Below are 13,638 nucleotides of genomic sequence, written 5' to 3'. Positions count from 1 at the left end.
CATATGAGCCGACATGCAGGAGTTTCGTCATGATTTCAAGACTAATGCTGCATCTTTTTAAAATATCTATTCAACTGAATTATAACTGTTAGTTGACAAAAACACAATTTATTATTTAAGTTATCATGTAATGATAATTTACGGATAGTGTATATACACCAAGTACCTGTTGTTGTATTTCAATGCATTTTGGTTGTGTTTTTAGTTTCCAAGATTACTTCGGTGTTGACTTAAGAGAATGTACACTATTTAGAATGTAACATAATTCACAAAAAACATTACCAAAATCAAATTAAATCTGTGGTGTAAATGTTAGAGTGTCGGAACTATGTCATTGGTAATACATTTCGGGTATATTGTCGTTGTCGATCATGTACTATATATCTTACCAAAGATATATGTATTTTAAGTTGTTGCAAAGTTTAAATTACGTAGAACGTACTACATGTCCTACATAATTTAACTTTTACCAGAGGAAGTATAAAAAGGACAATGTGTATATGATTGTTGTAGTATTGGATGATTTACAGTCCATTTAATCTCTATACCAGAGATCGAATCCATGTCTAAACGTTTATTTCATAATTGGTTGATTTATAATTTGTTTACTTTACTACTAGCATTATTTTTATGACCTGAATAGGTAAATCGTAACTTCCTTGTAAAGGAAAGTGAACATTGTTATACGCCGTCGAAATGGACGATAATACATTCAACTTTTTAAGACTGTATCTTGTAACTGCAATATTGTCAATGGCAGACAAATCACATGGTAAGCTTTTTATTTTTTTATTTTTACTAATAAATCGACTAGAAAATTACATTCACATATACCGTGTATTTTTCCTTATAAAGAAAGTTACTATAATCACACCAAATCAGCATTTCATGAATATTTTACAGTCAAAATCAAAAAGTCATTAAAAAATGAACTCTCGAACATAACATTCGACAAAACAGTTGATAGCAATCAAGGTAACTGAAGTGTGCATTCCAAAAGTGACAATATCAAATGTTATAATAAAATTATGATATGAGAGAACTGCTATTGAAAATAAAAACACTTTATACCAAATCATCATAAAGCTTTGAAATATGCAAAGGCTACTATAAAAATTAATGAGAAAGTTGTTTTAAACTAATAATTACTTAAGCAAAATAAGGTACACATTAGTCCCTAATACACATATTCAAGAATTAATGCTGTTTATAAGTTACGAAGTTCCTTCTATAGTTTAGGGTTGACATGATAAATACAATGCATCAGTAAGAATCACTTAGATTATGTGCATACAATATTACGTTTTTACTTACCAGTACAAACATTGAAATAGGATATGCAAACGAGTGTCAAATGAGCCTTTCAAATATTTGTTGTTGTAATCAATTATTTATCATTGTCATTCCTGGTCTTTTATGTATGATATACGTATTCAATTTGAATCTTATTTAACTTTAAAGTCACGGTTGATATGATGGCCGGCTCAGATCTTATTTTTTCGACTGAAATGGTCAAGTTTTCCGAGTGTAGATCAGGTATTTTGTTTATGATATTTCATGCATTCAAATTGATATCATGCCAATTGGCTAGTTTAATTCATGTACTAGTAATAGTAGTTGTCTGCATGACTTTTCACCTTATTCTGATACTATACTCATTTTGAGCACAATTTACGCACAATTCATTTTAGAATTTCACTTCAAATTGAGCGTTTTACAAGGTGTATTTTTCGAATGCAACATTTCAAATGTCAAAATTGGGTTTCAAAGTTTCCCTCAAAAAGTCCAGACGGAAAAAATGTCATCAGCGTTATGGCGTTGACGGAAAGCGTTAGTGATTAAATAATTAAAAAAAATATCATTCCCCCCTTTTTCCCCGTCTTTTTCTTTATATAACTTTATATCGCAGTTATAGCGGGTATCGATCATCTATCTTTGAGGAGGGTATTAGGAGGCAACAATTTGATTCTGAGGGGGCCGGTCTGGCAGATTTGGTCAGTCAGATTATTAATTTAGAAAAACAAATCAACTGCTACACGCAAGATTATGTATTTATTACACATGTATCATTTTACTGTATGATAGAATTTAGAGGTCAGGTTTTTTTAAGGTGAAAGCCAGCATATGTATTACTATTTTTTTCCTGGTCAATAAATCCGCCAGCTCATAGAATAAAAGGGTCATCCTCTAACCCCAATTTAGTATGCGGTATCGCTGGTGATAATTTAGATATTTGGTCCGGGGAAAAAAATAGTACGCCGAAAATAAAATTTGGAACTTAATACGCTGAAATTATAAAATTATATTATTATATCTTATTTGGTTATTCATCGTTCATTCTGTGAAAGAACACATAGTATATGTGAAGTTTTCTGTTAAGTATTCGGTATTGTTTTTAAGTACAAGGAGTACAAGGGATCTCCTCCTTTTTTGTTATTTAGATCATTCTAAAAAGAAATAAACCAGACGGTACGCGTATCAATCAATAACAAATGCACTTTTAATCAAAGCGAGATAATCATGAACACTTAGGCATCATAACTTGAAATTAATGATCCCGCTTTGTGTCATAAGGCAATAAAATCAACGGTACCAATTTTGTTGCACCAGATGCGCATTTCGACAAAATATGTCTCTTCAGTGATGCTCGTGGCCAAAATATTTGAAATCCAAAGCTTATATAAAAGATGAAGAGCTATAATCCAAAAGGTCCAAAAAGTATAGTCAAATTCGTGAAAGGAAAGTAGGTGATACATGTACGTTCGTGATTCGTACGTGATTCGTGATCTCACAGGTTACCTCTAATAAAACTAAAGAATGACGAACGAATAAAGAGACCTAACCCAATAAAACAGCCGAAAACAGATCAAGGACACCAATGGGTGTCTTGAAAGCAGCGCGAACTAGTCCCAGAACAGGAAATTAACTTTGCACGATGGAGTTGAAACCTTAGTAAATTTAATCAATTTTCTACAATTATCATCGTGAAGGTTCTCTGTGATCTAATTTTAACTAACCGTTTTTTTTTATTTGATAGCAACATGATTCTATTTTGTCCTAGTTTAGATTATTTTATATAGCACATGCGATATTAATACGTGCAAGGAAGCTGCATACTTAAAGTCATAAGAAACCTCAAATTAAAAAAAAAATGCATATGTTTCTTATAACTCAATTGATAGTTTTCATTATAAAACTTGTGTACATATACTTTTTTCTGGAGAACATTCTTTAATTTGTTCATATTTAGAAGAAGTTTACTTTATTTTAATTGCTTCCTTGAAGCAATTCCCCGACATATTTTCCGCATCCAAAGTGACCTCAGTGTGACCCATCTCGTAAAAATCCGGTGATCGCAATACGCATGGATGTCCTTAAAATAAACTATTATCTGATTGAACATGTTAAACATGTACTCAATATCAATGTTGTTTTTGTTGATTGTTGACAAACAGGTGACAAGTGTTAAACATCGGCTTCAAATCACGAACTTTAATTACCTGCCATATTTCATGACTGATTGAAAAAAAATTGACGATTATAAGAAATTTATGCGAAAATAATAATAAAATCGTGCACAGAAGGCTAAGTTTATGATGTTTGTATGCACTGGTTCAAGAATTGGAATAACATAATTTTTCACCGGTCAATTGTTTCATATGACTTTAACCAAGATGTAATTGAAACACAATAATTTCCTTTTCAAATGTTTAAAGGACTCTATCGAGAATCGTTCTGGTCGTTCAGTGTATCAGTATGACCACGGACACAAGTATTCATCATTGTCAAAACCATAATTCCATCCTGCCGCCTCGTTGATGGTTGACCTAAAAATGACGACCAATTATGACATTTTTTTTTAGTATTGATACGACTACACAAATTAAGCAGGAAATGCTTAATATCAAGAAGAATATAAAATAACCCTACTTTTTGGATGCTTTCCTATTAATAAACCTTCAGCTTTATGATCAATTCAATTTTCACATGATATTAACATTCAAGTATAATAATCACTATTAGGTGTAACACCACCAAATAATAGTACATGTACTTCACACCCGGTTGCATACGACAAAGGGTCGAACAAAATATTTAATTGAATTTGACAGTTGTAGAAAATCAATCCTACATTTAATAACAGTAAAAAAATCCCTAACATATATAAAAAAAATATGTTTCAAAGCATCATTTTGTTTTATTTGTAGTTTCAATAGAATATTTTGGAAACCTGAGGTTACACGGTCACTAAAGTTTGTAAACAGGGAGAAAATGGAGTGAAAATTTAATAGGTTTATAACTTTCAGTGATGGTTATATCCTTATATGGATTGAAATGTTATGCACAATTTTGTCTATATTAGTGCTGTACCAAATAAACTTTACTCATGCCAAGTATTTCTTTATTTGAAGTAAAAATGAGTTTTGCACATTCTTTTTTACAATGCAAATTTATCAAAGACTTTGTGGTTTTAAACCATAATTAAAAGAATTACTATAAGTTTAAATTTGTGTTTAGTTAACATGAATGATATGGATACATTGTAATTTAAGAAAACATAGATCTCAGAATAGATAATTGTACAAAACCCGTAAAACTAGACCTGCATTTTGTTATAAAACAACTCATCAAAGATAATAGGCTAATAATACCTAATACTTTGGTACGCCAAATAGGCGTATGGTCTACATTAGACGCATCGAATAAAAAAGTTAGAATGCAAAGTACAATAAGACGTTGAAGATCATTGAAAATATGTCTACGGTAATTGCATTGATACCCAAGGGTAGGAAAAAATATTGTGTTTTGAATAATTCAACATGTACTTACATATATGCTAGGCTTTCAGGCCGAAGATAAGTCCTTACAAAGGGATTGTCCGTATGGTTGAACGGGGTGTATTTTAAAGACCTTCATATCCAAATGGAGGTTTTAACTCTGAAGGTTTAGAGAGATAACATTGTTTTATCATCTAAATATGCATGTTCAAAGGCAGGACTGTAACAGACAATTGTTATTTGTTCACACGAGGATCCGTTGAAAATATTTCCTAAACTTAAGTCAGTCAAAATTAACTTAATTTCTATGTGATATTTTGCATTTTAGTACCTTTATTAATATTATTTGTTTTAATACGACACGCAAATGTCTTTATGAGAAAAAAATCTATAAGCTCCTGAGAAGAAAAATCAAAGCCAAAATGCGTACCCTTAAAATTTCAAAAAAACGTTCTTTCCCAAATAAACAATGAAACACATTTTTATATTTTTATCTTTGCTAAATGTGTCACTTACAGGTTTTCATAATCGACTACATTTAATATGTTTGACCATTTTCTCAAACTTATTTGAATATAAATTACACAGAATGGCGCCAAGATGAATCATTTTGGTATTCCAACAAATACATGAGCCGACATAATAGCTGTTTTTGACGTTTTTTGTTGTTGTTAAGCATCATTATCAGAATGAAAAGTACAAGAGTAACAAGCATGTCAACCTGTTTAGTGTAGTGCAAAGAGGCAACAAATTCAAATATGTTGATTTGTTTAATTGAAGGGCTATCCTGTGAGAGATTGGGGAGTGGAAATTCTCAAACGGAACTTAATTGTACAGTTGGGAACACAATACACGATATTAACATTACAATTCATGAAGTGCATGATGCTTGCAGTACAACAGATGACGCTCTTACAGAAACCATGATAGCCTTGGACTCAGCGTCTTATCCGTCTTGTATTGGCCGCAACTCGTGTGTATTAACAGACAAAATGATCAATGTTTCAAATTCAAGTTCGGAGAAAACGTGGAAACTAGTTATACAATACTATTGTGTTCGTAAGTAAATACATATATAAATGTACTTCAATTAAAAAATTGGCTTTAACCTCCAAAGCGACTTCATCAATATTTAAAACACTTTAATGAAGATATAGTACAGCTGTTTAGATATATATTATTCACAGGAAGAAAGTGTATTTCTGCAAGGCATATCTTACATGTGTAAACTTAAGGTCCAAGGCGAGGTAAATCCCTAAAAGCAATTATGAAATCATAAAAAGAGAAATCAAGTGTCAAATGAATAATTTCAACATTTTTTAATTGATCAAATCCTGTATTCATATTTCTAGTCTATGTGTAATACATTATAAACGGTTTTAAACGATTACAAGACTATTGTTTTGTTTTCTAGCAATATGCAGTTAACTATGATCTACTATCGCTATACGTATACTGGTAAAAACAGGATATACGAAAAAGGTTTGAAAAACATCGATAAGCAAAATTTTAATTTGCTCACGGATAAACCATTGATCTTTAGAACAGAGTTTGGGCTGGTTTGAACGTTGTCTAACTCTCTCTAGCGCGTCAAATAAATCCAAAAGGGGAATAGAAGAATAAAACACAAAAATTACTCTCAAACGATGTTACAAAAAAAAAGTAAAATCATTATAAAACAACAATTGTAACGAAGAAGCACAAAAAGGCATACATCAAATTTAACATCCTCATTTTGTTTATATTATACGATTTAATTTATCTATGTAAAATGCACCCATAAAGGAAGGAGGGTTTTAAGTACTGGTGTAAAATTGCGCGTTTGAAATTCGCACAGGTAGACATGAAATAATTTTGTCGTTCAAAGTATGACGGGATACATAAATACAGTCACGTAAAATAGATATAACAAAAACAGACTTAACAGTAAAAGTAATAATAATAAATAAAATAATAGTGTGGTTCAAAGTATGATGAGATACATAAGTACAGAGTCACGTCAAATGTCTATCACAGAAAACAGACATAACAGTAAAAGTAATATTAACAAATTATACATGTAAACTATCATATTTTGGCAGTGCTTAATTTCTATGAATGAGTGTTAAGGAGATATGAAGGATACGTAATTAATTAAGACAGCAGCAACCGAATTAAACAACATACAAAACAATTTACTGCTAAAATTCAACATACGGTCTTCTAAAATGGAGATGCCATTACAGTATTTTAAGCTTTTAATTCTCCCAAGTCTAGCTATGATATAAAGAAGAGTTGTGAATACATGTAAAAAATAATATCTTAATAGAAAAAAATTAACATTACTTAAAACAATGAGCAGGATCAACATCAAACTTCTAGTAGTTGTTTTAAGGTTTATTGACCATTTTTTACTATAAATATAATGTTATATGAGAGAAATAGAAATAAAAGTAAATCATACATTTCAAATACAAAAAAACTGTTGGCATTATAAAAGAACGGTCTCTCACACAATATCATGTCAGTTCAGTATGTTATGCTTTGAAGGATGCGTACGATAAGGACATTTTTGACACCCAACATTAAACGGTATACTGCTAAATAACGTCTTTTGTAAAATTGATTGATTTATACGAAAGGCTATTCGATTCTGAATGAATTTATCTACAAAGCGGGAACAATTTCCACTTTCATCAGCTAAGAGACGGCTAATGTTTTTTTTTAGAAAAGCTATTACTATGAGTTAGCTTGTTTTTATTAAAAAGCAAATACCGGAATAAAAAGAAATGTTTTCATATCTTTAAAACTGTTTACAAAGTCTTCTAAATTATACGTTTCATATTTTGGATATTTGTCGGCAGAAGTCTGAATGATTAAGAAAAAAAAGCACCAGTAAAAGTATAAATAAAATGTAATAATTAAAATACTTATCTCATAATTCACGAACTACATAAAACAACAGCAGAACTACCATTGGTTAAACTTAAATTGAATAAATATTAATAATCTGACGGGTGTTGAATCCTTCCACACCAAAACATCGAGCAGAAATAAATCTAAATAAATGTGTAAACCTGTCTGAAAAACTCAATTGACAAATATTTAAAAATAGCCAACAGGAATATGGTAAGATGTTACCTAACAAAAACTCTACAGTGTCCGGACGCATGAAAAGTTGATAGTGTTTCGTTCATTTCATGTCATTAGAATTGGAAGTAAGTCTTGATGCCACAAAATGAATTTGATATGGGAAATTAAATCTGTTTTACAATCTGAAAATTTACGTACATACATATTATTCTATTACAGGTACAAATAATAATAACCACAATCTAAAGAATCCAAAAACAGTTTGTCCCTATAAAATGGAGTCAATAGCATGTGGCAGTACGAGCAGGAAAATTGAAATTAAGTCAGTTGAAACGATGCCGTATTCATCAGTTTGCGAAATACCAGTTTTGAATAACAGTTGCATAGAATTGATTCAGCAGAAAGTCATATTAATACTTACAGATATTACATCGATTTACTTTACTATCTTCCCTGCCTAATAGAAAGATTAGATTCGGTATTTCAATGGTTTCTTTTTGTGGAACCCTAATTACTGACTTTGTTTTGACTCTTATAAAGTAGCATTCATACAAAACTTTCTAGAAAAGAAAACAAAAATCCTCTTGGAAAGTTTCATTTCCAGATACAAAGATGATTTTCTGTCGCTCAAGTAACCCAACTTCAGTGAATTGTTGTATGTGTTTTATCCCATGCAGTGCTTGTATTTAATATATCACAGTAAGCAGATTCATATAAATAATACAACCGACACAAGTATGTCTGCTTCAACTTGTGTATGCTAACACTATGTGAACGTCATACGCAGAGATGTGGTCCTTACACAAAAATGACCAAAATGAAAAAGAATCAATGGAATGCAAACTGCATAAATGTAACGGCCATTCTCGTATCATGATTTGGTTGGCCGATAAGTTTTCGTATTATATCCTTATATGTCAGAATATTTGTAATTTTAATAATTGCGTCCTTTATTCGATTGTGACGCTTAAATTGAGGAAAAACTCGCATGGTAGGTGATGGAGTTACTAGTTGGTAATTAACATTTATATTTCGATAGAATAAGTGGTAAATTGTAAATAAATTTTACGTTTCTGGAGTACAAGTTTACTTCGGGCCTTTGATGATATAAAAAAAATCTGATGTATTATGCTTGTAAATGAAACAACTCTCTACAATAGACAAGATGACATAGAAGTAAACAACGTTGCTTTGGATATTTGCTATGTAACACATTTGTAATTAAGTTTAATCTTTTATTCATAACTGAAAATAAAAATCTGTTACATTAATATTGAAGTTCAAAAAAGAAATAATTACAAATATTGGAATAATTTCTTATTTTTAACTTTGATTAAATTATCTTACTGAAGTTCCTACTGTATTCCCATTGCAAGTTGAAAGTAACGTAGAAGGTATGTATAGACAATTCTTTCTGTCAGGTTTATTTAAATGGTACTAAATTATCGATTGTAAAATAACATATTATGTTAAGCCATGAAATATAGTATAAACTATGTTCTCTTGCATGTTTTGTATTGTTCATTTAAATGTGTCTGCACAGAAAACGTTTAACAGCTAATAAGACTGTCATTAATTTTACAAACGAACACTTTAAGTCAATCTTATGTTAGCAACCTGAATCACAAAATAATCAACATAAAAAGACAATAAGTCTTGTATATATATATATACAACTCGTCTAAACATCAACCCAACAATGTTAGATCTGTAAATTTGCTTTCGCAAATTTTTGGTTCTTCCCTCGCCGGGATTCGAACCCATGCTACTGTGATATTGTGACACCAAATCGCCTGCACTGCAGCCGTCCCGCTAGACCACACGACCACCTGGGCTCTAAAAAAAAAAGCTTTCGCTGGCCGTGTGTTTCCTTTCTTCGTCAGTTTTAATCTAGCGGCGTACTACAGTACATGATATATAAGGCATGAAGATATTATTGTTACAAATCAGCTAAATTATCTATAGTAAAGGATCCTACAAATTAATGTAATATACAGTCACAGAAAATAATTATATTTATAAGTACGTCTGAGTCAGTGACAACTCTACAACAGATGTATCCATCGGATATGTATATATAAACGAGTCTAAATTGAAAACTACGTTCAAACCTATGATTGCGTTGGATAAAAACCGCAATTTTTATACGAGTGCATCTGTAATAAATTTCGTTGTAGAAGGGTCTAAATACAGCACAAACAACATTTTCCAAAAGACCAAACAAGTGAAAAAGTATATTTAAACAAAACGCATTTGACTAACAGGTCGAACAACTGATGTTCTTTAACCCTGCTGACTGCCATTGGCGATTGCCAAATAAAATTGATCACAAGATGTAACAAAATGGATCTTAATATAAATTTAATACTAAACAGAAAACAAGTAACTTGTGGCCACGATGTTATGCCACAAACATAAGGTGTTAATATGTTTTGTACACCAGATCCGGATTTCGATATACATATATATATTATTTTATGTAGGTGTTACTGTCGGTGTCTCAGTTGGACTGATTACAATTGTTGGAGTCGTCGTAGTGTACATGTGGTTTGTTAGAAGGTAAATCTTTAATGTACTCAAAGCTTGTAAGCATACCCAATATCCGCGGATTTATAGAAAAGAAAACAGTAATACGTATATTATAACGTTGACTATCTACAAGGTTTGACCAAATCATATTGGAGAAATATCATTTGTAAACTATTCGACAAGGCACTTACTTTCAGCAACTTTTCTTTGAGTAATTGTTTTTTGTTTGTTTACCAGCAAATTGAAAACTATTTGATCAATTTCAGAGCAAGAAACAAATCAAACAATTATGAATCACATTTAGTCAGACTTATGTAACATGTATAAAGGAAGAGAGATGTTTCCCTTGATAATTTTCTGGTATTAGTTTTAATGAACTGTATTGTAAAAAAAACTAATAAATAAATACAAGAAAGGCGCACGCCCTGTGTCCATAAGATTCATAAGTTGCGAATAAATCAAAACAGTCTTGATATAAACATTTCTGTTTTTTATTGCAGAAGAAGCACAGATGACATACATAATATAGCTAACTGTCATGATAAAAGTGATGATTATATTGGCAATCAAAATACAGCAATGCCTGCAAACTGCAATTCTGAAATGTCAACAAATGAACTAAGAAACTATGATCATAATGGAACAAATGAAGGCAAAACGGTCAACGACCAGGAATCAAACTCCGAAACCAGAATCAGCGGACAAATAAGACCATATTCCAATTTAGCGATCTATTCTACAGTGCTTGAACCTTCGGACGCTGGGTGTCCTGTAACGCATTTAAATGCATATAACTACGAAATGGCTACACCAATAAAGGATTCTAAATATGATAAAGATACACCAACATTGGAAAAAGACAATTATCCATTTAATGAAGATCAGTATGACGTTTCAGGAAAAAATGACGGCTCAGATTATAAGCAGGGCATATATAGTAGAGCTGTAGATACTGTGTATGACAGTGCTTCTCATAGTAGACAGAATAATATCACCGATCTTACGTACGACCATGCCTTTGGTCAGACAACAGAGGATGATTATGATATAGCAAAACACTGAATACATACAATGTATGCAATTACCCCAAATATGACATCATATCTCTAACATTGCAAACCTTATCCGCCATTAAACCATATAAAGAAAACTTATTTCATTCTTTAAACATTTGAAAATTACTGATGTTAAGATCTAGTACTCATAATTCACTATTGTTTTCAACCATATCAATATGTTAATTTCTGGAGCGTGACAATGACATTTCCAAATGTATGCCTTAAATGGTTGATGTCAAATATTATGGTATTGAATGGCACGAAATTATTGAAAATTCTAACCTACTGATAAGGTATTAAAATTGTCATACACTCTATCCTATCATTGGTTTATAACTCAAAATTCCTGTTCTGCTGTGCCCACGAAATCCACAAAAATGGTATCCAACGAATATAAATGAATCCACAGTAGTTGTTGAATTTTATGTTAAAAAATTCACTTCAATGCTCATATTTGATTTATAACACACGAAAACATTTATCTTTTAATAACTGAAATTTTATCTCCAGGTCCAATGAATATGAATTTCATTGAGATTGAATTATTGACTTGCAATTCAATAATGTATCAGCGATGAATTTGACCTTATTTTGACAAATTTGGAGCAACAAAATTACTTGTAACGAATTATTGTTGATTATTAAGACATGAACCAAAAGAATCGTGGTTTTTATTTTGTGTATTTATCTTAGGTAATGCGCATAAAACCGTTATATTATTTGAAAGTAAGTCCCGTAAGCGGTGAAGAAGCTTGGATTACGTACATAGCTATCTTGGACATTATTTGAGGTACGCTCATTTAAATACCAGATTTAAAATTGTCGATGAAGACGAAGACAAAAAAAACCCCGGAAGACCTGTAACTTATAAGTTTAACCGAGAGAGAGTATAAATAGAACAATGTGGATATGACAAAGCATAGCGAAACAAATATCAAAAGTACTTAGACAAACTATAGAGAAATCTTATCCGTATCTACACGTTTAATTTTATGAATTGATTTATACATTGTTATAATGTTGTCTACTTTACTACTGGTATTATTGTTATGACATGAATAGGTAACCATTAACTTCCTTGTAAAGGAAAATGTCTTACGACGTTGAAATGGGATGTATTACGTTCTATTTTGTACAACTCTCTATTCTATTTTGTACAACTCTTTATTCTTTAGTTTTCTATGTTGTGTCATGTGTACTATTGTTTTTCTGTTTGTCTTTTTCATTTTTAGCCATGGCGTTGTCAGTTTGTTTTAGATTTATGAGTTTGACTGTCCCTTTGGTATCTTTCGTCCCTCTTTTCTAATGTTGTCATTTTCAGACATATCAAACCGTAAGGATTTGATTTGAGTTTGTCAGTTCTGAATTGACAATAAAACGTAAGACATAAATATGTGTATCTTCCGTGATGACAAAATCTACAACCAACTAACCACATCATCAATCATACATATTTGTAGTTATTTGTTTTTTAATTAAAATCTAAAAATATCCTGTGCACCTTGGATGACAGTTTCTGGTCAATATTTTATTACAATTGTCAATGTGTGGAAAATCTCTGTATGGTAACTATCTATAAAGAGCCGCGATATGACAGAACAGCATTTCCAGATGAACGCAATATTATCTATAGATTAGAAGTTAAAGGATATAAAAAAAGTTCACAATTCTTTCAAAATTAAACTAAAAGTTTTTCATTTGATATATCTATTTAACAGTTCATATCCATCGGGTAACTTTTTTAAACACATATGTTCACATTACTTTGAAAGTCAATAAAAAAAGTTTAATCCTTCCAACTTGAAGTATGAGATGTTGTCTACAAATCTTGATTCGAAAAGTTTTGATAAATTATATCAAAGTTTTAGGAAACAGGATGAAAATTTGGCTAGCACCGGAATTCATCCCAAGTCTTTTTGACTCCAACTATGAGATGTTGTCCACTATCTAGAACGAGATAACTGAAAACCCCCGATTAAAAATAGTTAACATGAATACGTTATTCTGTGCCAAATAACACAGAAGAATAAGTTTTAAAAAAACAAATAAGAACATGACAGTCAATAAGGAAGAATCGAGCATTGAAACTGGAGCTAGAAGACAAAAATAGAGATCATTGTCCAATACGGTAGATTATTCTATAGTTCCAGAACCCATCGAAACAGACTGACTTGTACATACTAATTATGCCAATACATTGG

General features: G+C 31.1%; 1 protein-coding gene and 1 long non-coding RNA gene across 2 annotated transcripts; both read left to right on the top strand.

Moving 5' to 3' along the window:
• Positions 1–596: 596 nt before the first annotated feature.
• On the top strand, positions 597–8,250 carry LOC139488846 (uncharacterized). The gene is made up of 3 exons (XR_011656094.1): positions 597–772; positions 5,559–5,837; positions 8,070–8,250. It is a non-coding gene; the product is annotated as an uncharacterized lncRNA (long non-coding RNA).
• Positions 8,251–9,161: 911 nt separating this feature from the next.
• Positions 9,162–11,529, top strand: LOC139488845 (uncharacterized). Its single transcript, XM_071274788.1, has 3 exons — positions 9,162–9,244; positions 10,334–10,409; positions 10,880–11,529. Exons 2-3 carry the CDS (start codon positions 10,393–10,395, stop codon positions 11,439–11,441), a joined length of 579 nt encoding a protein of 192 aa, XP_071130889.1. The 5' UTR covers positions 9,162–9,244; positions 10,334–10,392; the 3' UTR covers positions 11,442–11,529.
• Positions 11,530–13,638: the final 2,109 nt, after the last annotated feature.

This window comes from Mytilus edulis, chromosome 9 (genome assembly GCF_963676685.1).
Source record: "Mytilus edulis chromosome 9, xbMytEdul2.2, whole genome shotgun sequence".
NCBI classification, from domain to species: domain Eukaryota; kingdom Metazoa; phylum Mollusca; class Bivalvia; order Mytilida; family Mytilidae; genus Mytilus; species Mytilus edulis.
The sequence above is the reverse complement of the archived record's forward strand: the minus strand, read 5'-3'. Positions and strand labels throughout refer to the sequence as shown.